This window comes from Anomaloglossus baeobatrachus, chromosome 10, assembly GCF_048569485.1.
Source record: "Anomaloglossus baeobatrachus isolate aAnoBae1 chromosome 10, aAnoBae1.hap1, whole genome shotgun sequence".
Classification (NCBI taxonomy): Eukaryota; Metazoa; Chordata; class Amphibia; order Anura; family Aromobatidae; genus Anomaloglossus; species Anomaloglossus baeobatrachus.
Genome location: NC_134362.1, coordinates 10,754,770 through 10,781,800, shown reverse-complemented (window position 1 = coordinate 10,781,800; position 27,031 = coordinate 10,754,770). Strand labels below are relative to the sequence as shown.

The window sequence follows — 27,031 nt, the reverse complement described above, 5'->3', positions numbered from 1 at the left end:
ACTGCTATACCGTGGTCATCGGTGCCGACTCCCACCCATACTGCTATACCGTGATCATCTGTGCCGACTCCCACCCATACTGCTATACCGTGATCATCTGTGCCGACTCCCACCCATACTGCTATACCGTGATCATCTGTGCCGACTCCCACCCATACTGCTATACCGTGATCATCTGTGCCGACTCCCACCCATACTGCTATACCGTGGTCATCGGTGCCGACTCCCACCCATACTGCTATACCGTGATCATCGGTGCCGACTCCTACCCATACTGCTATACCGTGATCATCTGTGCCGACTCCCACCCATACTGCTATACCGTGGTCATCGGTGCCGACTCCCACCCATACTGCTATACCGTGGTCATCGGTGCCGACTCCCACCCATACTGCTATACCGTGGTCATCGGTGCCGACTCCCACCCATACTGCTATACCGTGGTCATCTGTGCCGACTCCCACCCATACTGCTATACCGTGGTCATCTGTGCCGACTCCCACCCATACTGCTATACCGTGGTCATCTGTGCCGACTCCCACCCATACTGCTATACCATGATCATCTGTGCCGACTCCCACCCATACTGCTATACCGTGGTCATCGGTGCCGACTCCCACCCATACTGCTATACTGTGGTCATCTGTGCCGACTCCCACCCATACTGCTATACTGTGGTCATCGGTGCCGACTCCCACCCATACTGCTATACCGTGGTCATCGGTGCCGACTCCCACCCATACTGCTATACCGTGGTCATCGGTGCCGACTCCCACCCATACTGCTATACCGTGGTCATCGGTGCCGACTCCCACCCATACTGCTATACCGTGGTCATCAGTGCCGACTCCCACCCATACTGCTATACCGTGGTCATCGGTGCCGACTCCCGCCCATACTGCTATACCGTGGTCATCGGTGCCGACTCCCACCCATACTGCTATACTGTGGTCATCGGTGCCGACTCCCACCCATACTGCTATACCGTGGTCATCGGTGCCGACTCCCACCCATACTGCTATACTGTGGTCATCGGTGCCGACTCCCGCCCATACTGCTATACCGTGGTCATCGGTGACATTGGCCGATGTAGACTGCGGGGACAGGCGCTTGTCACATATTGTCGGTTGTGCGTCTTCGGTTTCCCCGTCGTCCCTTTCTCCACTTGCGATTGATGAAGTCACCGGAGACAGATATGGCGGTAATACACGGCATGTGATGTGTTCGGTGCATGATAATGGAGAGTTGGTGTTTATTCTGCCTGATAGGAAAATCTGAGGCGTTCTCCACCCTTCATACATAACTCGGTGTATTGTGGACGGCTCCAGCGCAGCAGGTCTCCGCAGAGATTCCTGGGATATACGGTGCCAAATCACGGCTGTGCTCCTTTCATTGTATCTTCCCCCCTCTTGTGTATGGGTAGTCTTTGTACCCGGTCATCCTCAGAGTTGCGAGTTGATGCCCCCAGTGTTTGACTGTGCAGGGAGTGGCGCCGCAGTGCCCCATCTACTCGGCTGTCCTGTGAGCTGCACAGCAGTGCCCCCGTTACCCGGCGGTGCCCCGCTGGTGGACGGGCTGTTGTGCCCCCCGCCCCCGGTGGCCGGGCTGTGTTGTGCCCCCGCCCCCGGTGGCCGGGCTGAGAGCTTCGTGGCCATACATTCTGTGCAGGGTGGAGGCTCGGAGCTGGCGGTGCTGGGGTCTTCATCAGTCACATCCCCCTCCCCGTTGGCTGCAGATGAGGAAGTAGTGATAATACGGCGTGGTGCCGGTTGGAGCCGCACACTTTCCTCCCCGATCGTGCAGGGAATGTCAGATCTTTCGCCTCCAGTATTTCCGGTTTCTCCACTTGCTGTGATCCGGGCGGCGGAGCTGTGGCGCTGTCCGGGGGCCGCTGTAGAGCAGCGTTCTATTCCAGTGATTACAGGGGGGGCTTGGAGCATATATAGGATAGTGATACTGGGGGTCTGTCCGGGGGCCGCTGTAGAGCAGTGTTATATTCCGGTCCTTGGTGATTATGGGGGGCTCGGGGCATATATGGGATAGTGATACTGGGGGTCTGTCCGGGGGCCGCTGTAGAGCAGCGTTATATTCCGGCCCTCGGTGATTACGGAGGGGGGGGGGTATAGAGCATATATGATGGGATAGTGATACTGGGGGTCTGTCCAGGGGCCGCTGTAGAGCAGCGTTATATTCCGGCCCTCGGTGATTACGGGGGGGTATAGAGCACATATGATGGGATAGTGATACTGGGGGTCTGTCCGGGGGCCGCTGTAGAGCAGTGTTATATTCCGGCCCTCGGTGATTACGGGGGGGGGGGGTATAGAGCATATATGATGGGATAGTGATACTGGGGCTCTGTCCGGGGGCCGCTGTAGAGCAGCGTTATATTCCGGCCCTCGGTGATTACGGGGGGGTATAGAGCATATATGATGGGCTAGTGATACTGGGGGTCTGTTTGGGGGCCGCTGTAGAGCAGCGTTATATTCCGGCCCTCGGTGATTACGGGGGGGGGGGTATAGAGTATATATGATGGGCTAGTGATACTGGGGGTCTGTCCGGGGGCCGCTGTAGAGCAGCGTTATATTCCGGCCCTTGGTGATTACGGGGGGGGGTATAGAGCACATATGATGGGATAGTGATACTGGGGGTCTGTCCGGGGGCCGCTGTAGAGCAGCGTTATATTCCGGCCCTCGGTGATTACGGGGGGGGTATAGAGCACATATGATGGGATAGTGATACTGGGGGTCTGTCCGGGGGCCGCTGTAGAGCAGCGTTATATTCCGGCCCTCGGTGATTACGGGGGGGGGGGGGGTATAGAGCATATATGATGGGATAGTGATAATTGGGGTCTGTCCGGGGGCCGCTGTAGAGCAGCGTTATATTCCAGTGATTACAGGGGGGGGCTCGGAGCATATATAGGATAGTGATACTGGGGTCTGTCAGGGGGCTGCTGTAGAGCAGTGTTATATTCCAGTGATTACAGGGGGGGCTCGGAGCATATATAGGATAGTGATACTGGGGTCTGTCCGGGGGCCGCTGTAGAGCAGCGTTATATTCCGGTGATTACAGGGGGTATAGAGTACATATGATGGGATAGTGATACTGGGGGTCTGTCCGGGGCCGCTGTAGAGCAGCTTATATTCCGGCCCTCGATGATTACGGGGGGGTATAGAGCATATATGATGGGATAGTGAATACGGGGGGGTCTGTCCAGGGGCCGCTGTAGAGCAGCGTTATATTCCGGCCCTCGGTGATTACGGGGGGGGTATAGAGCATATATGATGGGATAGTGATACTGGGGGTCTGTCCGGGGGCCGCTGTAGAGCAGCGTTATATTCCGGCCCTCGGTGATTACGGGGGGGTATAGAGCACATATGATGGGATAGTGCTACTGGGGGTCTGTCCAGGGGCCGCTGTAGAGCAGTGTTATATTCCGGCCCTCGGTGATTACGGGGGGGGGGGGGTATAGAGCATATATGATGGGATAGTGATACTGGGGGTCTGTCCGGGGGCCGCTGTAGAGCAGCGTTATATTCCGGCCCTCTGTGATTACGGGGGGGGGGGGGTATAGAGCATATATGATGGGATAGTGATACTGGGGGTCTGTCCGGGGGCCGCTGTAGAGCAGCTTATATTCCGGCCCTCGGTGATTACGGAGGGGGGGGATATAGAGCATATATGATGGGATAGTGATACTGGGGGTCTGTCCGGGGGCCGCTGTAGAGCAGCTTATATTCCGGCCCTCGGTGATTACGGTGGGGGGGGTATAGAGCACATATGATGGGATAGTGATACTGGGGGTCTATCCGGGGGCCGCTGTAGAGCAGTGTTATATTCCGGCCCTCGGTGATTACGGGGGGGGGGGGGTATAGAGCATATATGATGGGATAGTGATACTGGGGTCTGTCCGGGGGCCGCTGTAGAGCAGCGTTATATTCCGGCCCTCGGTGATTACGGGGGGGTATAGAGCATATATGATGGGATAGTGATACTGGGGGTCTGTCCGGGGGCCGCTGTAGAGCAGCGTTATATTCCGGCCCTCGGTGATTACGGGGGGGGGTATAGAGCATATATGATGGGATAGTGCTACTCCTGGACTCTCTCGCCGGCTGTAACCCCCTTCTTTCTGTTCCCCGCAGGTCTGCAGGTTCACCATGGCATCCATTCCAGATTTCTACAGAGGGAAGAACGTCCTCATCACCGGAGCCACCGGCTTCATGGGGAAGGTTCTGCTGGAGAAGTTACTGCGGTCGTGCCCGGGGATCAGGGCTGTGTATGTGCTGGTGCGACCCAAAGCCAGCCAGAAGCCTCAGGAGCGGGTGGCCGAAATGATGAGCTGCAAGGTGGGTGCGACGCCTTCAGCTGGCTGCTCACAGAGAGCACTAGCTTGCAGGGAGGGTCTCTAGCACTGGTGCTTTGGGGCTCTGGTGTTTTACTGTTTGACCTTGAGATAATTGCACTACGTATCCTTGCGCTGCACGACATTTACACCACCGGCGAGGACAGCCGTGGCTCCCACGTGGATTTAAAGTGACGCACTCCCCTGGTAGAGAGGCTTGTCTGCCATGGTAACCTGCACAGAGGGAAGGACGCGGAGTGCGTGTCGTATGGGGACTGATCCTGCTGCGCATTGGTAAAGTGTCTGTCTGTAAACGTGAAGATTTAGGGCATAATTTCCCACATTGTAATCTGTGACTTAAAGGTGGCGCATCTGGTGCTTCTTGTGAGGTAAAACATTTACCTGCCGGCTTTTCTCAAAGAAAGAATAATTAGTGATCCCGTGCTGTAATGTCTGTATACGCCTCTGTGTCCTCCCCGGGTGTAATGTCTGTATACTCTTCTGTGTCCTCCCCGGGTGTAATGTCTGTATACTCTTCTGTGTCCTCCCCGGGTGTAATATCTGTATACTCTTCTGTGTCCTCCCCGGGTGTAATGTCTGTATACTCTTCTGTGTCCTCCCCGGGTGTAATATCTGTATACTCTTCTGTGTCTCCCCGGGTGTAATGTCTGTATACTCTTCTGTGTCTCCCCGGGTGTAATGTCTGTATACTCTTCTATATCCTCCCCGGGTGTAATGTCTGTATACTCTTCTGTATCCTCCCCGGGTGTAATGTCTGTATACTCTTCTGTGTCCTCCCCGGCTGTAATGTCTGTATACTCCTCTGTGTCTCCCCGGGTGTAATGTCTGTATACTCCTCTGTGTCTCCCCGGGTGTAATGTCTGTATACTCTTCTGTGTCTCCCTGGGTGTAATGTCTGTATACTCTTCTGTGTCTCCCCGGGTGTAGTGTCTGTATACTCTTCTGTGTCTCCCCGGGTGTAGTGTCTGTATACTCTTCTGTGTCTCCCCGGGTGTAATGTCTGTATACTCTTCTGTGTCTCCCCGGGTGTAGTGTCTGTATACTCTTCTGTGTCCTCCCCGGGTGTAATGTCTGTATACTCTTCTGTGTCCTCCCCGGGTGTAATGTGTGTATACTCTCCTGTGTCCTCCCCGGGTGTAGTGTCTGTATACTCTTCTGTGTCCTCCCCGGGTGTAATGTCTGTATACTCCTCTGTGTCTCCCCGGGTGTAATGTCTGTATACTCTTCTGTGTCTCCCCGGGTGTAATGTCTGTATACTCTTCTGTGTCCTCCCCGGGTGTAATGTCTGTATACTCCTCTGTGTCTCCCCGGGTGTAATGTCTGTATACTCTTCTGTGTCTCCCTGGGTGTAATGTCTGTATACTCTTCTGTGTCCTCCCCGGGTGTAATGTCTGTATACTCCTCTGTGTCTCCCCGGGTGTAATGTCTGTATACTCTTCTGTGTCTCCCCGGGTGTAATGTCTGTATACTCTTCTGTGTCTCCCTGGGTGTAATGTCTGTATACTCTTCTGTGTCTCCCCGGGTGTAATGTCTGTATACTCTTCTGTGTCTCCCCGGGTGTAATGTCTGTATACTCTTCTGTGTCTCCCTGGGTGTAATGTCTGTATACTCTTCTGTGTCTCCCCGGGTGTAATGTCTGTATACTCTTCTGTGTCTCCCCGGGTGTAATGTCTGTATACTCTTCTGTGTCTCCCTGGGTGTAATGTCTGTATACTCTTCTGTGTCTCCCCGGGTGTAGTGTCTGTATACTCTTCTGTGTCTCCCCGGGTGTAATGTCTGTATACTCTTCTGTGTCTCCCCGGGTGTAGTGTCTGTATACTCTTCTGTGTCCTCCCCGGGTGTAATGTCTGTATACTCTTCTGTGTCCTCCCCGGGTGTAATGTGTGTATACTCTCCTGTGTCCTCCCCGGGTGTAGTGTCTGTATACTCTTCTGTGTCCTCCCCGGGTGTAATGTCTGTGTACTCTTCTGTGTCTCCCCCGGGTGTAATGTCTGTATACTCTTCTGTGTCTCCCCGGGTGTAATGTCTGTATACTCCTCTGTGTCTCCCCGGGTGTAATGTCTGTATACTCTTCTGTGTCTCCCCGGGTGTAATGTCTGTATACTCTTCTGTGTCCTCCCTGGGTGTAATATCTGTATACTCTTCTGTCTCCCCCCGGGTGTAATGTCTGTATACTCTTCTGTGTCTCCCCGGGTGTAATGTCTGTATACTCATCTGTGTCCTCCCCGGGTGTAATGTCTGTATACTCTTCTGTGTCCTCCCCGGGTGTAATGTCTGTATACTCTTCTGTGTCCTCCCCGGGTGTAATGTCTGTATACTCTTCTGTCTCCCCCCCGGGTGTAATGTCTGTATACTCTTCTGTGTCCTCCCCGGGTGTAATGTCTGTATACTCTTCTGTGTCCTCCCCGGGTGTAATGTCTGTATACTCTTCTGTGTCCTCCCTGGGTGTAATATCTGTATACTCTTCTGTCTCCCCCCGGGTGTAATGTCTGTATACTCTTCTGTCTCCCCCCGGGTGTAATGTCTGTATACTCTTCTGTGTCCTCCCTGGGTGTAATATCTGTATACTCTTCTGTCTCCCCCCGGGTGTAATGTCTGTATACTCTTCTGTCTCCCCCCGGGTGTAATGTCTGTATACGCCTCTGTGTCCTCCCCGGGTGTAATGTCTGTATACTCTTCTGTGTCTCCCCGGGTGTAATGTCTGTATACTCCTCTGTGTCTCCCCGGGTGTAATGTCTGTATACTCTTCTGTGTCTCCCCGGGTGTAATGTCTGTATACTCTTCTGTGTCCTCCCCGGGTGTAATGTCTGTATACTCTTCTGTGTCTCCCCGGGTGTAATGTCTGTGAGGGTTACACTTGTCTATAAGACTTTGTGCCCTTTTTTCTGTCCTCATTTCCATGCTTGGTCTAAATTACCCGAACACTAATTACTCTGCTGCTCTGTGTCTGTGTCTCTGGATCGAGGCCGGAAACTTGAGTCGTCTCCTGCATCTTATCTTTGTGCCATTTGACATTGTGCTCTGGATTTACGTCACAGACGATTCTTTGGCAGAAGCTTTTATCTGATCCCGAACACAGAAGTGGCTTCTACAGCGTTGTCTGGAGACGAAAGTCCCGTGTTCATAGATGGCCATTACTGATGAGCGGGCACTACCATGCTCGGGTGCTCTGTACTGGTAACTAGTGATGAGTGGGCACTACCATGCTCGGGTGCTCTGTACTGGTAACTAGTGATGAGCGAGCACTACCATGCTCGGGTGCTCTGTACTGGTAACTAGTGATGAGCGGGCACTACCATGCTCGGGTGCTCAGTTCTGGTAACTAGTGATGAGCGGGCACTACCATGCTCGGGTGCTCAGTACTGGTAACTAGTGATGAGTGGGCACTACCATGCTCGGGTGCTCAGTACTGGTAACTAGTGATGAGCGGGCACTACCATGCTCGGGTGCTCAGTACTGGTAACTAGTGATGAGCGGTCACTACCATGCTCGGGTGCTCTGTACTAGTAACTAGTGATGAGCGGGCACTACCATGCTCGGGTGCTCAGTACTGGTAACTAGTGATGAGCGGACACTACCATGCTCGGGTGCTCAGTACTGGTAACTAGTGATGAGCGGGCACTACCATGCCCGGGTGCTCAGTACTGGTAACTAGTGATGAGCGGGCACTACCATGCTCGGGTGCTCAGTACTGGTAACTAGTGATGAGTGGGCACTACCATGCTCAGGTGCTCAGTACTGGTAACTAGTGATGAGCGGGCACTACCATGCTCGGGTGCTCAGTACTGGTAACTAGTGATGAGCGGGCACTACCATGCTCGGGTGCTCTGTACTGGTAACTAGTGATGAGCGGGCACTACCATGCTCTGGTGCTCAGTACTGGTAACTAGTGATGAGCGGGCACTACCATGCTCGGGTGCTCTGTACTGGTAACTAGTGATGAGCGGGCACTACCATGCTCGGGTGCTCGGTACTTGTAACTAGTGATGAGTGGGCACTATCATGCTCAGGTGCTCTGTACTGAACTAGTGATGAGTGGGCACTACCATGCTCGGGTGCTCAGTACTGGTAACTAGTGATGAGCGGGCACTACCATGCTCGGGTGCTCAGTACTGGTAACTAGTGATGAGCGGGCACTACCATGCTCGGGTGCTCAGTACTGGTAACTAGTGATGAGCGGGCACTCCCATGCTCCGGTGCTCAGTACTGGTAACTAGTGATGAGCGGACACTACCATGCTCAGGTGCTCAGTACTGGTAACTAGTGATGAGCGGGCACTACCATGCCCGGGTGCTCAGTACTGGTAACTAGTGATGAGCGGGCACTACCATGCTCGGGTGCTCAGTACTGGTAACTAGTGATGAGCGGACACTACCATGCTCGGGTGCTCAGTACTGGTAACTAGTGATGAGCGGGCACTACCATGCTCGGGTGCTCAGTACTGGTAACTAGTGATGAGTGGGCACTACCATGCTCAGGTGCTCAGTACTGGTAACTAGTGATGAGCGGGCACTACCATGCTCGGGTGCTCAGTACTGGTAACTAGTGATGAGCGGGCACTACCATGCTCGGGTGCTCTGTACTGGTAACTAGTGATGAGCGGGCACTACCATGCTCTGGTGCTCAGTACTGGTAACTAGTGATGAGCGGGCACTACCATGCTCGGGTGCTCAGTACTGGTAACTAGTGATGAGCGGGCACTACCATGCTCGGGTGCTCTGTACTGGTAACTAGTGATGAGCGGGCACTACCATGCTCGGGTGCTCGGTACTTGTAACTAGTGATGAGTGGGCACTATCATGCTCGGGTGCTCTGTACTGAACTAGTGATGAGTGGGCACTACCATGCTCGGGTGCTCAGTACTGGTAACTAGTGATGAGCGGGCACTACCATGCTCGGGTGCTCAGTACTGGTAACTAGTGATGAGCGGGCACTACCATGCTCGGGTGCTCAGTACTGGTAACTAGTGATGAGCGAGCACTACCATGCTCGGGTGCTCAGTACTGGTAACTAGTGATGAGCGGGCACTACCATGCTCGGGTGCTCAGTACTGGTAACTAGTGATGAGCGGGCACTACCATGCTCGGGTGCTCAGTACTGGTAACTAGTGATGAGCGGGCACTACCATGCTCAGGTGCTCAGTACTGGTAACTAGTGATGAGCGAGCACTACCATGCTCGGGTGCTTAGTACTGGTAACTAGTGATGAGCGGGCACTACCATGCTCGGGTGCTCAGTACTGGTAACTAGTGATGAGCGGGCACTACCATGCTCGGGTGCTCAGTACTGGTAACTAGTGATGAGCGGGCACTACCATGCTCAGGTGCTCAGTACTCGTAACTAGTGATGAGCGGGCACTACCATGCTCGGGTGCTCAGTACTGGTAACTAGTGATGAGCGGGCACTACCATGCTCGGGTGCTCAGTACTGGTAACTAGTGATGAGCGAGCACTACCATGCTCGGGTGCTCAGTACTGGTAACTAGTGATGAGCGGGCACTACCATGCTCGGGTGCTCAGTACTGGTAACCAGTGATGAGCGGGCACTACCATGCTCCGGTATTCGGTGGAGGGGGCAGTAGAGCCGGTATGATTGATTCACACAAGCCAGTCCATCGGCCATGTTGGATCCGTTAGCGCAGCTTCTTACCTGACGGCATCCGCGGCTCTTCTCTTAATTAGCTGGCTTATCGTGATGTCATCGTTCTGGTCAAACACGTGATGTCACCGCTGGCCGGCCAATCAATAGAAGAGCAGCGGGTGCCTTAGGATATCTGGAGGGTCTCATGGCTCCCATCCAGCGACCACAGATCACTGATGGACCTGGCCACATGAATCGATCGGTGCAGCGGTAGGGAAAACGGCTTTTTCTCTGGGTTCACTTTTTTCTTGCTTTCGTTGCTGGTTTATGAGACAAAGCAAGGAACGGACTTGTCAGGATCTGGAGCTGCCGGAGGATGGAAACGTGTCACTGTCCGATGCATTTCTAGATTTCACTTTATTAACTGCCTCTGGAATTGAAGGTGTGATTGCAGCCTGGGGCCTTGTTGCCACGCGGTTTGGGCGCCGGGGCGCTTTGTGTTTGGGCGCCGGGGCGCTTTGTGTTTGGGCGCCGGGGCGCTTTGTGTTTGGGCGCCGGGGCGCTTTGTGTTTGGGCGCCGGGGCGCTTTGTGTTTGGGCGCCGGGGCGCTTTGTGTTTGGGCGCCGGGGCGCTTTGTGTTTGGGCGCCGGGGCGCTTTGGGTTTGGGCGCCGGGGCGCTTTGCGTTTGGGCGCCGGGGCGCTTTGCGTTTGGGCGCCGGGGCGCTTTGCGTTTGGGCGCCGGGGCGCTTTGCGTTTGGGCGCCGGGGCGCTTTGCGTTTGGGCGCCGGGGCGCTTTGCGTTGGTGGGCCGGGGCGTTTTGCGTTGGTGGGCCGGGGCGTTTTGCGTTGGTGGGCCGGGGCGTTTTGCGTTGGTGGGCCGGGGCGTTTTGCGTTGGTGGGCCGGGGCGCTTTGCGTTGGTGGGCCGGGGCGCTTTGCGTTGGTGGGCCGGGGCGCTTTGCGTTGGTGGGCCGGGGCGCTTTGCGTTGGTGGGCCGGGGCGCTTTGCGTGGGGGCGCCGCAATGTGTCGGCACTTGCTCTCCCATAGGCCATGGCGCTGCTCCCATCTTGCACGCGGTCCGTGCGGTGATCCTGCGTGTTCTTCCTCCTCGGACGCCTCTGAACATCCTTTATATTCAGACTCTATATACCCGGCACCGAGGCCAGCGTACATGTCGCACCGCTCCCGCAGATCTCCTCCGTTTATTCTATGCATGACGTGATGTCTATGTGCACCACCTGAGTTTACTGGAACCAGTCAGGGAGCTCTCTTCATGGGCATTAATGGTTTCTTTCCCTCCGCAGCTGTTTGACCGGTTGAGAGAGGAGCAGCCGCGTTGTGCCGAGAAGCTGGTTGCGGTGAGCAGTGAACTGACGCAGCCGGAGCTGGACCTGAGCAGAGAAGACCAGGACATGTTAATAGACTGCATCGATATCGTGTTCCACTGCGCCGCCACCGTGCGCTTCAACGAGTCGCTGCGGTGAGTTTATTGCCATATATATAGGACTCAAAAAAACCAATGTATGGGGCGGCCGGCTGTGCTGACGGCACCGGAACCATGTGGTTCTGAGCAGTGAATGGACGGACTGATTGCTGGTATGTTATCGGGGGCAGGGCACACGCCGTTCAGACGCATTGGATCGGTTCTGATGCAGGTAATGAACCAGGAGCGGATCAGGGGTTGTCCAGGGCTGGAGGGGGGGGGGGTCATTCTGGAATTACAGACCTAACACGGGCTGCGTGAATCACAGCTGGGCAGCGCGAGTGCACAGCATTGCAGAGTAAAATCCTGCGCCGCCATCACACGGACTGCTACTCCCAGCGCTGCGCTGTTTGATTGACAGGTCTCTCCAGTAACAAGAGACCTGTCAATCATCTGCAGCCCCGATGTTGCGATCAGTAGCTGTCACTTCCACCTCGTTACTTTCTGCGGTCACCGGCAGGCTTCTTATTGCTGTATCTTGCACTTTAAGGAGGCGCAGCAGTTATTGGCCGGCGTCTCCACATATAGCGAGATGCGTCATGGATATCCGTATCCATCTGTTGTCTCCGCGCTGCCTGCCAGCCCCCGCTAATGATCCCTGCGGTGGGAGAAGCCAATGGCTGCAGGATCTTCCCTTACTGCGGCCATATCTTATACCAGTATTTACAGGCGGACACTGCGGAGATGTCAGATGGCTCCGGACTGGTCCCGGCAGAGCTGTCGCTTCAGCTCACGTCTGACCACGGCCAATGTCACGAGCTATTCCAGGATAACAAGTGTGAAAATGAAATCTGAGGAACGCTCCCCCCACTCTGCACTGTATGACCCCAAAATACTGGGATATTGTATAACTAGAAGTCGGGGCCAGCAATTATATCACAAGAAGAGGTGCTCAGGAGCACTAAAGAAACGAGCCCCCGGGGAGGCAGCGCCGTCTGTGTGCAGCAGCATGCATGTCCCTACAGCCCACCTCCAGGAGGGGGGCTTCACCAACACCAGCAGCATGCATGTCACTACAGCCCACCACCAGGAGGGGGGCTTCACAAACACCAGCAGCATGCATGTCCCTACAGCCCACCACCAGGAGGGGGGCTTCACCAACACCAGCAGCATGCATGTCCCTACAGCCCACCACCAGGAGGGGGGCTTCACCAACACCAGCAGCATGCATGTCACTACAGCCCACCACCAGGAGGGGGGCTTCACCAACACCAGCAGCATGCATGTCACTACAGCCCACCACCAGGAGGGGGGCTTCACCAACACCAGCAGCATGCATGTCACTACAGCCCACCACCAGGAGGGGGGCTTCACCAACACCAGCAGCGTACCCAACGTGATGTTGAGATTCCACCTTTCTTCGGCGCTCTATTGGGAGACCCAGACGATTGGGTGTATAGCACTGCCTCCGGAGGCCACACAAAGCAATTACACTAAAAAGTGTAAGGCCCCTCCCCTTCTGGCTATACACCCCCAGTGGGATCACTGGCTCACCAGTTTTCTGCTTTGTGCGAAGGAGGTCAGACATCCACGCATAGCTCCACTGTTTGTAGTCAGCAGTAGCTGCTGGCTATATCGGATGGAAGAAAAGAGGGCCCATATGGGGCCCCCAGCATGCTCCCTTCTCACCCGCGGTTGGTGCTTGTAAGGTTGAGGTACCTATTGCTGGTACAGAGGCTGGAGCCCACATGCTGTTTTCCTTCCACATCCCCTGGAGGGCTCTGTGGAAGTGGGATCTTGCCGGCCCCCAAGCCCTGGGGCCGGGCTCCATCCACAGACCCAGAGAACCTGCTGGATTTGGAGCGGGAGTGCCGTTCAGGGACAAGGCCCTGCAACTTTCAGGTACTCTGTGTCCCCGGCAGGCACGGACACTCTCAAGGCTTGCTGAGCGTTATAGTGCGCCGGGGACAGTAGCGCTGTGCGCTGGGGTTAGGTCACTGCAGCTTTGCTGAGTGACGTTACATGTTGGGAACTACTGCGCCGACCGCTACTGGAGCGGCGGCGCAGCTGCGACTTGTGGTGCGCCGGGGACTTTGCGCCGACCGCGCTTTTACGGCGGCGGCGCTTCTAACTTTAGCCCCCGGCTTCTGCGGCCTAGCGCCGCTTCGTTCCCGCCCCCACCCTGTCACTCAGGGACAGGGAGAGACGCTGCTCAATAGGCAGCGCCGAGGGCTGGAGCTTTATTTACATGCTCCAGCCCTCTCACTAGGCACAGTGGGAAGCAGGCTTCCCGCTCTTCGTCTGTATACGCCCAGGGCCCGCCCCCCCTCTCCACAAGGACGCCGGCAGCCATTACACATGCAGTCTGGCTGGGGAAAGGCAGCAGGCTCTGGGAGACCCAGACTAAAGGGATTTCTGGCGATCACACACCGCTCCTAAGCGGGCGGTAAGCTGCACTTAGTGCTGGCCCCACTTGTGCCTCAGTGTTATATTAGTGTACTTTTTTCTTGGTACCATATATATATATATATTTGCACTGTAAGGTCGCTTCTTGGCTGGACACCCTGTACTGCTCTGAGGAGGCAGCAACATGTCATCCGCAAAACGCAAGGGTGCCAAGGCACAGGCTGTGTACACTGTTTGTACTGCATGTGGGGCTAATCTACCGGCAGGCTCCAAAGACTCACATTGTATGCAATGTTCAGTCCCAGTGGCACTTCGTCAGCCAGAGCCTATTGTGGTGGTAGCCCAGGCAGAGACGCCTGTGAACCCTGCCCCGGTGACGGGGACAGACTTTGCAGTTTTTGCTGATAAAATGTCTGTGACTATGGCAAAAATCCTGGAGACCTTGCAGGCCAGGCCAGTTCCTCAGACCATGGACACTGCTGTGGCTATGCTCTCTAGTCCCCCTCAGTTGGAACTAATCCGTACTTCAGGGGGGTCTCAAGCATCACAGGCTGAAGTCTCTGACTCAGATGACAGTCCCAGGCAGCCTAAGCGAGCTCGCTGGGAAAGACCCTCCACGTCATCACACTGCTCAGGGTCTCAGCGAGAAGAGTCTCTCTGTGATGAGACTGAGGACGGTGACCAGGATTCTAATCCTGAGGCCCCTCTCAATCTGGATGCCCCTGATGGTGACGCCATGGTTAATGACCTTATATCGGCGATTAATAGGCTGTTGGATATTTCTCCCCCAGCCCCTTCTGCAGAGGAGGCAGCTGCACAGCAGGAGAAGTTCCATTTCCTATATCCCAAGCGTAAATTAAGTGCTTTTTTGGACCACTCTGATTTCAGAGAATCGATCCAGAAACACGACGCTCATCCAGATAAGCGTTTCTCTAAACGTTCTAAGGATACCCGTTATCCTTTTCCCTCTGAGGTGGCCAAACGCTGGACCCAGTGTCCAAAGGTGGACCCCCCAATCTCCAGGCTTGCGGCTAGATCCATAGTCGCAGTAGAGGATGGCGCTTCACTTAAAGATGCCAACGACAGACAGATGGACCTTTGGTTGAAATCTGTCTATGAAGCTATCGGCGCGTCGTTTGCTCCAGCATTCGCGGCCGTGTGGGCACTACAAGCTATTTCAGCTGGTTTAGCACAGGTGGATGCTTTCATACATCCAGCAGTGCCGCAAGTGGCGTCCCTAACTTCGCAAATGTCTGCGTTTGCGACCTATGCTATCAATGCTGTCCTAGAATCTACGAGCCGTACCTCTATGGCGTCCGCCAATTCTGTGGTTTTGCGCAGAGCCTTGTGGTTAAAGGACTGGAAAGCAGATGCTGGTTCCAAAAAATGCTTAACCAGCTTGCCATTATCTAGAGACAGACTGTTTGGTGAGCCATTGGCTGAAATCATAAAACAGTCCAAGGGTAAGGACTCTTCCTTACCACAGCCCAGAGCAAGTAAACCTCAACAGAAAAAGTGGCAGTCGAGGTTTCGGTCCTTTCGAGGCTCTGGCAAGGCCCAATTCTCCTCGTCCAAAAGGACTCAGAAAGAACAAGGGAGCTCAGATTCCTGGCGGGCTCACTCACGCCCCAGGAAAGCAAATGGAGGAACCGCTTCCAAAGCGGCTACCTCATGACTTTCGGCCTCCTCCCTCCGCATCCTCGGTCGGTGGCAGGCTCTCCCGCTTTTGCGACATTTGGCTGTCACAGGTCAAAGACCGGTGGGTAACAGACATTCTGTCTCGCGGGTACAGAATCGAGTTCAGTTCTCGGCCTCCACTTCGGTTCTTCAGAACCTCCCCACACCCCAACCGAGCAGATGCCCTGCTGCAGGCGGTGGACTCTCTAAGAGCAGAAGGAGTCGTGATCCCTGTCCCCCCTCTCGAACGGGGGCGAGGATTTTACTCCAATCTCTTTGTGGTTCCAAAAAAGGACGGCTCCTTCCGTCCTGTTCTGGACCTAAAACTGCTCAACAAGCATGTGAACGCCAGGCGGTTCCGGATGGAATCCCTCCGCTCAGTCATTGCCTCAATGTCTCAAGGAGATTTCCTAGCATCAATAGACATCAAAGATGCTTATCTCCACGTGCCGATTGCTACAGAGCACCAATGCTTTCTACGCTTCGTGATAGGAGACGACCATCTTCAGTTCGTAGCTCTGCCATTTGGTCTGGCGACAGCCCCTCGGGTGTTCACCAAGGTCATGGCGGCAGTGGTAGCAGTCTTGCACTCTCACGGACACTCTGTGATCCCTTGGACGATCTACTGGTCAAGGCACCCTCTCAAGAGGCATGCCAACTCAGCCTGAATGTTGCACTGGAGACTCTCCAGGCGTTCGGGTGGATCATCAACTTCCCAAAGTCAAATCTGTCACCGACCCAATCACTAACGTATCTTGGCATGGAGTTTCATACTCTCTCAGCGATAGTGAAGCTTCCGCTGGACAAGCAGCGGTCTCTACAGACTGGGGTGCAGGCTCTCCTTCAAAGTCAGCCGCACTCCTTAAGACGCCTCATGCACTTCCTCGGGAAGATGGTGGCGGCAATAGAGGCGGTTCCGTTTGCGCAGTTTCATCTGCGTCCACTTCAATGGGACATTCTCCGCCAATGGGACGGGAAGTCAACATCCCTGGACAGGAAGGTCTCCCTTTCCCAGACGGCCAAAGACTCTCTGCAGTGGTGGCTTCTTCCCACCTCATTATCACAGGGAAGATCCTTCCTACCACCGTCTTGGGCGGTGGTCACGACAGATGCGAGTCTGTCAGGATGGGGAGCAGTCTTTCTCCACCACAGGGCTCAGGGTACGTGGTCTCAGCAGGAGTCCACCCTTCAGATCAATGTTCTGGAAATCAGAGCAGTGTATCTTGCCCTACTAGCCTTCCAGCAGTGGCTGGAAGGAAGGCAGATCCGAATTCAGTCGGACAACTCCACAGCGGTGGCATACATCAACCACCAAGGGGGGACACGCAGTCGGCAAGCCTTCCAGGAAGTCCGGCGGATTCTGATGTGGGTGGAAGCCACAGCCTCCACCATATCCGCGGTTCACATCCCCGGCGTAGAAAACTGGGAAGCAGACTTCCTCAGTCGCCAGGGCATGGACGCAGGGGAATGGTCCCTTCACCCAGACGTGTTTCAGGAAATCTGTCGCCGCTGGGGGGTGCCGGACGTCGACCTAATGGCGTCACGGCACAACAACAAGGTCCCAACCTTCATGGCACGGTCTCGCGATCAAAGAGCGCTGGCGGCAGACGCCCTAGTGCAAGATTGGTCGCAGTTCCGGCTCCCTTATGTGTTTCCACCTCTGGCACTCCTGCCCAGAGTGCTACGCAAGATCAGATCCGATTGCAGCCGCGTCATACTTGTCGCCCCAGACTGGCCGAGGAGGGCGTGGTATCCGGATCTGTGGCAGCTCACGGTCGGCCAACCGTGGGCACTCCCAGACCGACCAGACTTACTGTCCCAAGGGCCGTTTTTCCATCGGAATTCTGCGGCCCTGAACCTGACTGTGTGGCCATTGAGTCCTGGATCCTAACGTCTTCAGGATTGTCCCAAGGGGTCGTGGCCACCATGAGACAGGCTAGGAAGCCCACGTCCGCTAAGATCTACCACAGAACGTGGAGGATATTTTTATCCTGGTGCTCTGCTCAGGGAGTGTCTCCCTGGCCATTTGCATTGCCTACCTTTCTTTCTTTCCTGCAATCTGGGTTAGAAAAAGGTTTGTCGCTCGGCTCCCTTAAAGGTCAGGTCTCGGCGCTATCCGTCTTTTTTCAGAGGCGTTTGGCACGCCTTCCTAAGGTGCGCACGTTCCTACAGGGGGTTTGCCATATCGTACCCCCGTACAAGCCGCCGTTAGATCCATGGGATCTGAACAGGGTACTAGTTGCCCTCCAGAAGCCGGCCTTCGAGCCTCTGAGGGAGGTTTCACTTTCTAGACTATCACAGAAAGTGGCTTTTCTGGTAGCGATCACATCTCTTCGGAGAGTGTCTGAGCTGGCAGCGCTATCATCCAAGGCTCCCTTCCTGGTCTTCCACCAGGACAAGGTAGTGCTGCGCCCCATTCAGGAGTTTCTCCCGAAGGTGGTATCCTCTTTTCATCTTAATCAGGATATCTCTTTGCCTTCGTTTTGTCCTCATGCAGTTCATCGGTATGAGAAGGATTTACATTTGTTAGATCTGGTGTAGAGCACTCAGAATCTACATTTCCCGCACAGCGCCCCTGCGCCGTTCGGATGCACTCTTTGTCCTTGTCGCTGGTAAGCACAAAGGGTCGCAGGCTTCTAAAGCCACCCTGGCTCGATGGATCAAAGAACCAATTCTTGAAGCCTACCGTTCTGCTGGGCTTCCGGTTCCATCAGGGCTGAAGGCCCATTCTACCAGAGCCGTGGGTGCATCCTGGGCATTGCGTCACCAGGCTACGGCTCAACAGGTGTGCCAGGCAGCTACCTGGTCGAGTCTGCACACTTTCACCAAACATTATCAGGTGCATACCTATGCTTCGGCGGACGCCAGCCTAGGTAGAAGAGTCCTGCAGGCGGCAGTTGCCTCCCCGTAGGGGAGGGCTGTCTTGCAGCTCTAACATGAGGTATTTCTTTACCCACCCAGGGACAGCTTTTGGACGTCCCAATCGTCTGGGTCTCCCAATGGAGCGCCGAAGAAGAAGGGAATTTTGTTACTTACCGTAAATTCCTTTTCTTCTAGCTCTTATTGGGAGACCCAGCACCCGCCCTGTTGTCCTTCGGGATTGTTGGTTTGTTTGCGGGTACACATGTTGTTCATGTTGAACGGTTTTCAGTTCTCCGATGTTACTCGGAGAGAATTTGTTTAAACCAGTTATTGGCTTTCCTCCTTCTTGCTTTTGCACTAAAACTGGTGAGCCAGTGATCCCACTGGGGGTGTATAGCCAGAAGGGGAGGGGCCTTACACTTTTTAGTGTAATTGCTTTGTGTGGCCTCCGGAGGCAGTGCTATACACCCAATCGTCTGGGTCTCCCAATAGGAGCTAGAAGAAAAGGAATTTACGGTAAGTAACAAAATTCCCTTCTTGACAATCTGGCCTACTTGTTGTGCATTCGCTATTACTGGGAAAGACACACAGAGCTCACATCCAGCCTATATTACTGGGAGAGACACACAGAGCTCACATCCAGCCTATATTACTGGAGAGACACACAGGCCTCACATCCAGCCTATATTACTGGGAGAGACACACAGAGCTCACATCCAGCCTATATTACTGGAGAGACACACAGGCCTCACATCCAGCCTATATTACTGGGAGAGACACACAGAGCTCACATCCAGCCTATATTACTGGAGAGACACACACGGCTCACATCCAGCCTATATTACTGGGAGAGACGCACAGACCTCACATCCAGTCTATATTACTGGGAGAGATACACAGACCTCACATCCAGCCTATATTACTGGGAGACACACAGACCTCACATCCAGCCTATATTACTGGGAGAGACACACAGAGCTCACATCCAGCCTATATTACTGGGAGAGACACACAAACCTCACATCCAGCCTATATTACTGGGAGAGACACACAGAGCTCACATCCAGCCTATATTACTGGAGAGACACACACGGCTCACATCCAGCCTATATTACTGGGAGAGACACACACGGCTCACATCCAGCCTATATTACTGGGAGAGATACACAGACCTCACATCCAGCCTATATTACTGGGAGACACACAGACCTCACATCCAGCCTATATTACTGGGAGAGACACACAGAGCTCACATCCAGCCTATATTACTGGGAGAGACACACAGAGCTCACATCCAGCCTATATTACTGGGAGAGACGCACAGACCTCACATCCAGCCTATATTACTGGGAGAGACACACAGAGCTCACATCCAGCCTATATTACTGGGAGAGACACACAAACCTCACATCCAGCCTATATTACTGGGAGAGACACACAGAGCTCACATCCAGCCTATATTACTGGGAGACACACAGACCTCACATCCAGCCTATATTACTGGGAGAGACACACAGACCTCACTTCCAGCCTATATTACTGGGAGACACACAGAGCTCACATCCAGCCTATATTACTGGGAGAGACACACAGAGCTCACATCCAGCCTATATTACTGGGAGAGACACACAGAGCTCACATCCAGCCTATATTACTGGGAGAGACACACAGACCTCACTTCCAGCCTATATTACTGGGAGAGACACACAGAGCTCACATCCAGCCTATATTACTGGGAGAGACACACAAACCTCACATCCAGCCTATATTACTGGGAGAGACACACAGAGCTCACATCCAGCCTATATTACTGGAGAGACACACACGGCTCACATCCAGCCTATATTACTGGGAGAGACACACACGGCTCACATCCAGCCTATATTACTGGGAGAGATACACAGACCTCACATCCAGCCTATATTACTGGGAGACACACAGACCTCACATCCAGCCTATATTACTGGGAGAGACACACAGAGCTCACATCCAGCCTATATTACTGGGAGAGACACACAGAGCTCACATCCAGCCTATATTACTGGGAGAGACGCACAGACCTCACATCCAGCCTATATTACTGGGAGAGACACACAGAGCTCACATCCAGCCTATATTACTGGGAGAGACACACAAACCTCACATCCAGCCTATATTACTGGGAGAGACACACAAACCTCACATCCAGCCTATATTACTGGGAGAGACACACAGAGCTCACATCCAGCCTATATTACTGGGAGACACACAGACCTCACATCCAGCCTATATTACTGGGAGAGACACACAGACCTCACTTCCAGCCTATATTACTGGGAGACACACAGAGCTCACATCCAGCCTATATTACTGGGAGAGACACACAGAGCTCACATCCAGCCTATATTACTGGGAGAGACACACAGACCTCACATCCAGCCTATATTACTGGGAGAGACGCACAGACCTCACATCCAGCCTATATTACTGGGAGAGACACACAGAGCTCACATCCAGCCTATATTACTGGGAGAGACACACAGAGCTCACATCCAGCCTATATTACTGGAGAGACACACAGACCTCACATCCAGCCTATATTACTGGAGAGACACACAGAGCTCACATCCAGCCTATATTACTGGAGAGGCACACAGAGCTCACATCCACCCTATATTACTGGGAGAGAGACACAGACCTCACATCCAGCCTATATTACTGGGAGAGACACACAGACCTCACATCCAGCCTATATTACGGGAGAGACACACAGACCTCACATCCAGCCTATATTACTGGAGAGGCACACAGCGCTCACATCCAGCCTATATTACTGGGAGAGACACACAGACCTCACATCCAGCCTATATTACTGGAGAGACACACAGGCCTCACATCCAGCCTATATTACTGGGAGAGACACACAGAGCTCACATCCAGCCTATATTACTGGAGAGACACACAGACCTCACATCCAGCCTATATTACTGGGAGAGACACACAGACCTCACATCCAGCCTATATTACTGGAGAGACACACAGACCTCACATCCAGCCTATATTACTGGGAGAGACACACACAGAGCTCACATCCAGCCTATATTACTGGGAGAGACACAGACCTCACATCCAGCCTATATTACTGGGAGAGACACACAGAGCTCACATCCAGCCTATATTACTGGGAGAGACACACAGACCTCACATCCAGCCTATATTACTGGGAGAGACACACAGACCTCACATCCAGCCTATATTACTGGGAGACACACAGAGCTCACATCCAAGCCTATATTACTGGGAGAGACACACAGAGCTCACATCCAGCCTATATTACTGGGAGAGACACAGACCTCACATCCAGCCTATATTACTGGGAGAGACACACAGAGCTCACATCCAGCCTATATTACTGGAGAGGCACACAGACCTCACATCCAGCCTATATTACTGGGAGAGACACAGACCTCACATCCAGCCTATATTACTGGGAGAGACACACAGAGCTCACATCCAGCCTATATTACTGGGAGACACACAGAGCTCACATCCACCCTATATTACTGGGAGAGACACACAGACTTCACATCCAGCCTATATTACTGGGAGAGACACACAGCACTCACATCCACCCTATATTACTGGGAGAGACACACAGACCTCACATCCAGCCTATATTACTGGAGAGACACACAGAGCTCACATCCAGCCTATATTACTGGGAGAGACACAGCACTCACATCCACCCTATATTACTGGGAGAGACACACAGACCTCACATCCAGCCTATATTACTGGAGAGACGCACAGACCTCACATCCAGCCTATATTACTGGGAGAGACACACAGACCTCACATCCAGCCTATATTACTGGGAGAGACACAGACCTCACATCCACCCTATATTACTGGGAGAGACACACAGACCTCACATCCAGCCTATATTACTGGGAGAGACACACAGACCTCACATCCACCCTATATTACTGGGAGAGACACACAGAGCTCACATCCAGCCTATATTACTGGGATAGACACACAGACCTCACATCCAGCCTATATTACTGGGAGAGACACACAGACCTCACATCCACCCTATATTACTGGGAGAGACACACAGAGGTCACATCCAGCCTATATTACTGGGAGAGACACACAGACCTCACACCCAGCCTATATTACTGGAGAGACACACAGACCTCACATCCAGCCTATATTACTGGGAGAGACACACAGACCTCACATCCACCCTATATTACTGGGAGAGACACACAGAGGTCACATCCAGCCTATATTACTGGGAGAGACACACAGAGCTCACATCCAGCCTATATTACTGGGAGAGACACGTAGTTGACACCTTTTTGGCGCTGCTGGTTTGGGCTTGTTTGACCTCAATGAAGGAAAGGGTTTATTAAGTTATTTGTTTCTTGTTATGCCCAATAATTTTGCTGTTTTTACTGTACATATGAAATGCTGCAGAACTCGATTTACTGTGAATAAGGGAAGCTAAGTTCTGTCTTGGTAAGAAGTGCCAGCGATTAGAGCCGTGGTTGGCAGCCATCGGGTGCAGTGAGGTCACAGCCTCCAGAGGACACTGCTGCCCTCTAATCCCCGGCAATGGAGGATAATGCAAAAATATATGCCGAGTATAGATGGGAGGGCAGGCACAGGAGACGGTAGGGGAGGCTGGCCATGCAGGCAGGCACAGGAGGCGGGAGGGCTGGCTGGCCATGCAGGCAGGCACAGGAGACGGGAGGGCTGGCTGGCCATGCAGGCAGGCACAGGAGACGGGAGGGCTGGCTGGCCGTGCACACAGGCAGGCAGGCACAGGAGACGGGTGGGCTGGCTGGCCATGCACACAGGCAGGCACAGGAGACGGGTGGGCTGGCTGGCCATGCACACAGGCAGGCACAGGAGACGGGAGGGCTGGCTGGCCATGCACACAGGCAGGCACAGGAGGCGGGAGGGCTGGCTGGCCATGCACACAGGCAGGCACAGGAGACGGGAGGGCTGGCTGGCCATGCACACAGGCAGGCACAGGAGGCGGGAGGGCTGGCTGGCCATGCACACAGGCAGGCACAGGAGGCGGGAGGGCTGGCTGGCCATGCACACAGGCAGGCACAGGAGGCGGGAGGGCTGGCTGGCCATGCACACAGGCAGGCACAGGAGGCGGGAGGGCTGGCTGGCCATGCACACAGGCAGGCACAGGAGGCGGGAGGGCTGGCTGGCCATGCACACAGGCAGGCACAGGAGGCGGGAGGGCTGGCTGGCCATGCACACAGGCAGGCACAGGAGGCGGGAGGGCTGGCTGGCCATGCACACAGGCAGGTACAGGAGGCGGGAGGGCTGGCTGGCCATGCACACAGGCAGGCACAGGAGACGGGAGGGCTGGCTTTTTTAGTGACCGATTTGCATTGACGCTGGCGGGCCCCTTGACGCTGGCGGGCCCCTTGACGCTGGCGGGCCCCTTGACGCTGGCGGGCCCCTTGACGCTGGCGGGCCCCTTGACGCTGGCGCACCTGTACTGAGGTCTCGTTTCTGTCTCTTTAGGGATGCCATGCAGCTGAATGTGATCGCCACCCAGCAGCTGCTGCACCTCGCCCAGAGGATGAAGAAACTGGAAGTTTTCATTCACGTATCCACCGCATACGCCAACTGCAACCGGAAGCATATTGAGGAAGTGGTGTACCCGCCCCCGGTGGACCCCAAGAAGCTGATCGAGTCTCTGGAGTAAGTGTTATGTCACCTGGCTCGTGACAGTGTGTCAGTGCAGTGAGATGTTCTGTAACACCCGCCAGCGAGCCCCCATTACACCGCAGAGCTGCCCCCCCGCTCCCCATCCATGGAAGGTGTTTATAAAGGTGACTCCTCAGGTAATTGCTCGCTGGGAGCGTCTGGGCTCCTCTTCTTGGTGCCAGAGAGGATTACTCCGGGGCTGGTGATGACGGGGCCGTCTATAATTACTGCTCAGTGTATAAATACTCTGCCCGGGCACAGGCGGAGGTGAGGTGGTCAGATGCCGGGAGCCCAATCATCTGCGGGTCGCTGGGGGGGGGGGGGGGTCTGTACGGTTTTAGGATTTGCATTTGTAGTTTTGTGATAATGTCGCATGCGGCGCTGCCTCTCATCAGTCGGCCCGCGCTGAGTAACCATTTACCCCAATTCTTCTCTTGCAGCGCTCTCCGGTCCTCCTCTGGTCTCTCTGCTTCTTCTGGCCAAACATGCATGTGCCCGCTGCAGCCAATCACTGGCTGTGCGTACCACTGCGGGCTATGATTGGTTGCACGAGTTAATAATGGAGACCTGCAGAGGCTGCGCTGGAGCAGTGTGTGTGTGTGTGTGTGTGTGTGTGGGGGGGGGGGGGGGGAGGCAGATTACACCTTATTTTTGGAGTGTCCTGGATGTTTTTTAGGGGTGTAGGCCCCCATACTGACATTGCACGTCACACACCTCCAGCAGCGGGTGCAGACCGGCCCGCGGCACCTTGTCCTTCTGCATTTTTCAGCTCGGAGGTCCGTAGCCTTCAGCTGCAGCCCAGCCCTTCCGTGACCTTTCCTCTGAATGTGGCAGGTATGACCCGTGGGGCGGTCACGTCTCGGGCGTGGCTCGGTGTGTTTGCTCAGCACTGATTGACGAGGTGACTTTCCTGTTACTACACACCTGTAATAAAGGCTTCACACCTTCACCTGGTGAATATGCGGCCGTTCTCCTTTTACAGGCGCTGGTTTTTCTGGAAATCTTGGCCGTGGGGTTTGCAAAGTTCCTTATTGTTGGGTTACAAAGTTCAGCAGCCGCAGCAGGCTGTCAGTCAGTCCGTCTGTCAGTCTGTGACTGCGAGCGGCAGCGTATATTATCATATATCAGGTTTTATCACTCTGCTTTTCTTGGAAAGGCTGACCGTGTGCAGTCGCTTTGCATCGTAGTCAGTTCGTTCGTTCTTTTTTTTTTTTGTGTATTGCTTTTTTCAGTCGGATTAGAGCGGACCTCCCTAAAAGAGACGTGTGTATGTACCCTAATGGGGCCGGCTTATTAGAGAAATAAAGCCGCCTGACCGTGCCACAGCTGCCCGGAGAGCGCAGTGAGCGGATGTGTAACCGCATTGCTGCTTCCTTCTGCTGATTGAGCGGTAGTGAATAGTGTCTGCCTTCCCTGTGTGGAGTCCGGCTGTGCCTGACAGTGACGTAGAGAATGATAGTGTCAGTGCTCATGATCGGCCGCCGCACCATTCAGCCCCCTTCTGTCTGAGACCTGCGCCGTCCTGTCCTGGTGACGGCTTCCCGTTACGGGAATGCCCCTTTAATATAGGGTTATTGAATCTTCCGACTTGATTCCCCGGATCCATCCGGTCCTGTAAGGCGATCACAGGTGACCGCTGGTGCCGCACTTCTGACCATCAACCCTTCATTTACAGATGGATGGAGGACGGGCTGGTGAACGACATCACCCCCAAACTCATAGGGGATCGGCCAAACACGTACACGTACACCAAGGCCCTGGCGGAATACATAGTCCAGCAAGAAGGGAGCAAGCTGAACATCGCCATCGTCAGGCCCTCCATCGTCGGTGCCAGCTGGAAGGAACCGTTCCCCGTAAGTGATTAACCCTCGCAGGTGCACGTCAGCCGCTCATTAGTTTCGTCAATCATTGATTCTCTCCCCACACCGGCCCCTCTCCTCACCCTCCGGCAATATACGCACAAAAGTCTGAAAACATTAGTGCAGCTCTTTATGGGGGATCGTAAACAGCGTCCCCTGTGTGCAGGCGGACGGGCGCGTTACCAGGGAGCGCGGACCGGGTGATGGGGGCAGCCTCATGTCTGGCATTCTCTGTTGTGCCAGTGTAATGGTCGTGCCGTATATAACCTGACGGGGCCGACCTGTCCCTACGTGCAGTCCGCCCCACAGCTTCCTGATGGGGGCCAACCCTTCCCTACACGAAGTCCACCCCACGGCTTCCTGATGGGGCCTGACCCTTCCCTACACGCAGTCCACCCCATGGCTTCCTGATGGGTCCGACCCTTCCCTACACGCAGTCCACCCCACGGCTTCCTGATGGGGGGCCAACCCTTCCCTACACGCAGTCCACCCCACGGCTTCTTGATGGAGCCGACCCTTCCCTACACCCCGTCCTCCCCACTGCTTCCTGATGGGGCCGACCCTTCCCTACACCCCGTCCTCCCCACGGCTTCCTGATTGGACTGACCCTTACCTGCACCCCGTCCACCCCACTGCTTCCTGACGGGGCCGACCCTTCCTTACACCCCGTCCTCCCCACGGCTTCCTGATGGGGCCGACCCTTCCCTACACCCCGTCCTCCCCACGGCTTCCTGATGGGTCCGACCCTTCCCTACACGCAGTCCACCCCACGGCTTCCTGATGGGGGGCCAACCCTTCCCTACACGCAGTCCACCCCACGGCTTCTTGATGGAGCCGACCCTTCCCTACACCCCGTCCTCCCCACTGCTTCCTGATGGGGCCGACCCTTCCCTACACCCCGTCCTCCCCACGGCTTCCTGATTGGACTGACCCTTACCTGCACCCCGTCCTCCCCACGGCTTCCTGATTGGACTGACCCTTACCTGCACCCCGTCCACCCCACTGCTTCCTGACGGGGCCGACCCTTCCTTACACCCCGTCCTCCCCACGGCTTCCTGATGGGGCCGACCCTTCCCTACACCCCGTCCTCCCCACGGCTTCCTGATGGGGCCGACCCTTCCCTACACCCCGTCCTCCCCACGGCTTCCT

The 27,031-nt window shown here is 54.7% G+C and overlaps 1 protein-coding gene across 4 annotated transcripts in view; it reads left to right on the top strand.

Annotated features, from left to right (window-relative positions):
- The window catches only part of FAR1 (fatty acyl-CoA reductase 1), a 68,452-nt gene that overhangs the window by 14,336 nt on the left and 27,085 nt on the right, over positions 1–27,031 (top strand). For all 4 annotated transcript variants that reach the window (XM_075325714.1, XM_075325716.1, XM_075325713.1 and 1 more), the window contains exons 2-5: positions 4,140–4,343; positions 11,242–11,417; positions 23,838–24,017; positions 25,699–25,876. In XM_075325714.1, coding sequence (XP_075181829.1) covers positions 4,155–4,343; positions 11,242–11,417; positions 23,838–24,017; positions 25,699–25,876 — 723 coding nt within the window. In that variant the 5' untranslated portion in view covers positions 4,140–4,154. The remainder of the gene's footprint in view (positions 1–4,139; positions 4,344–11,241; positions 11,418–23,837; positions 24,018–25,698; positions 25,877–27,031) is intronic.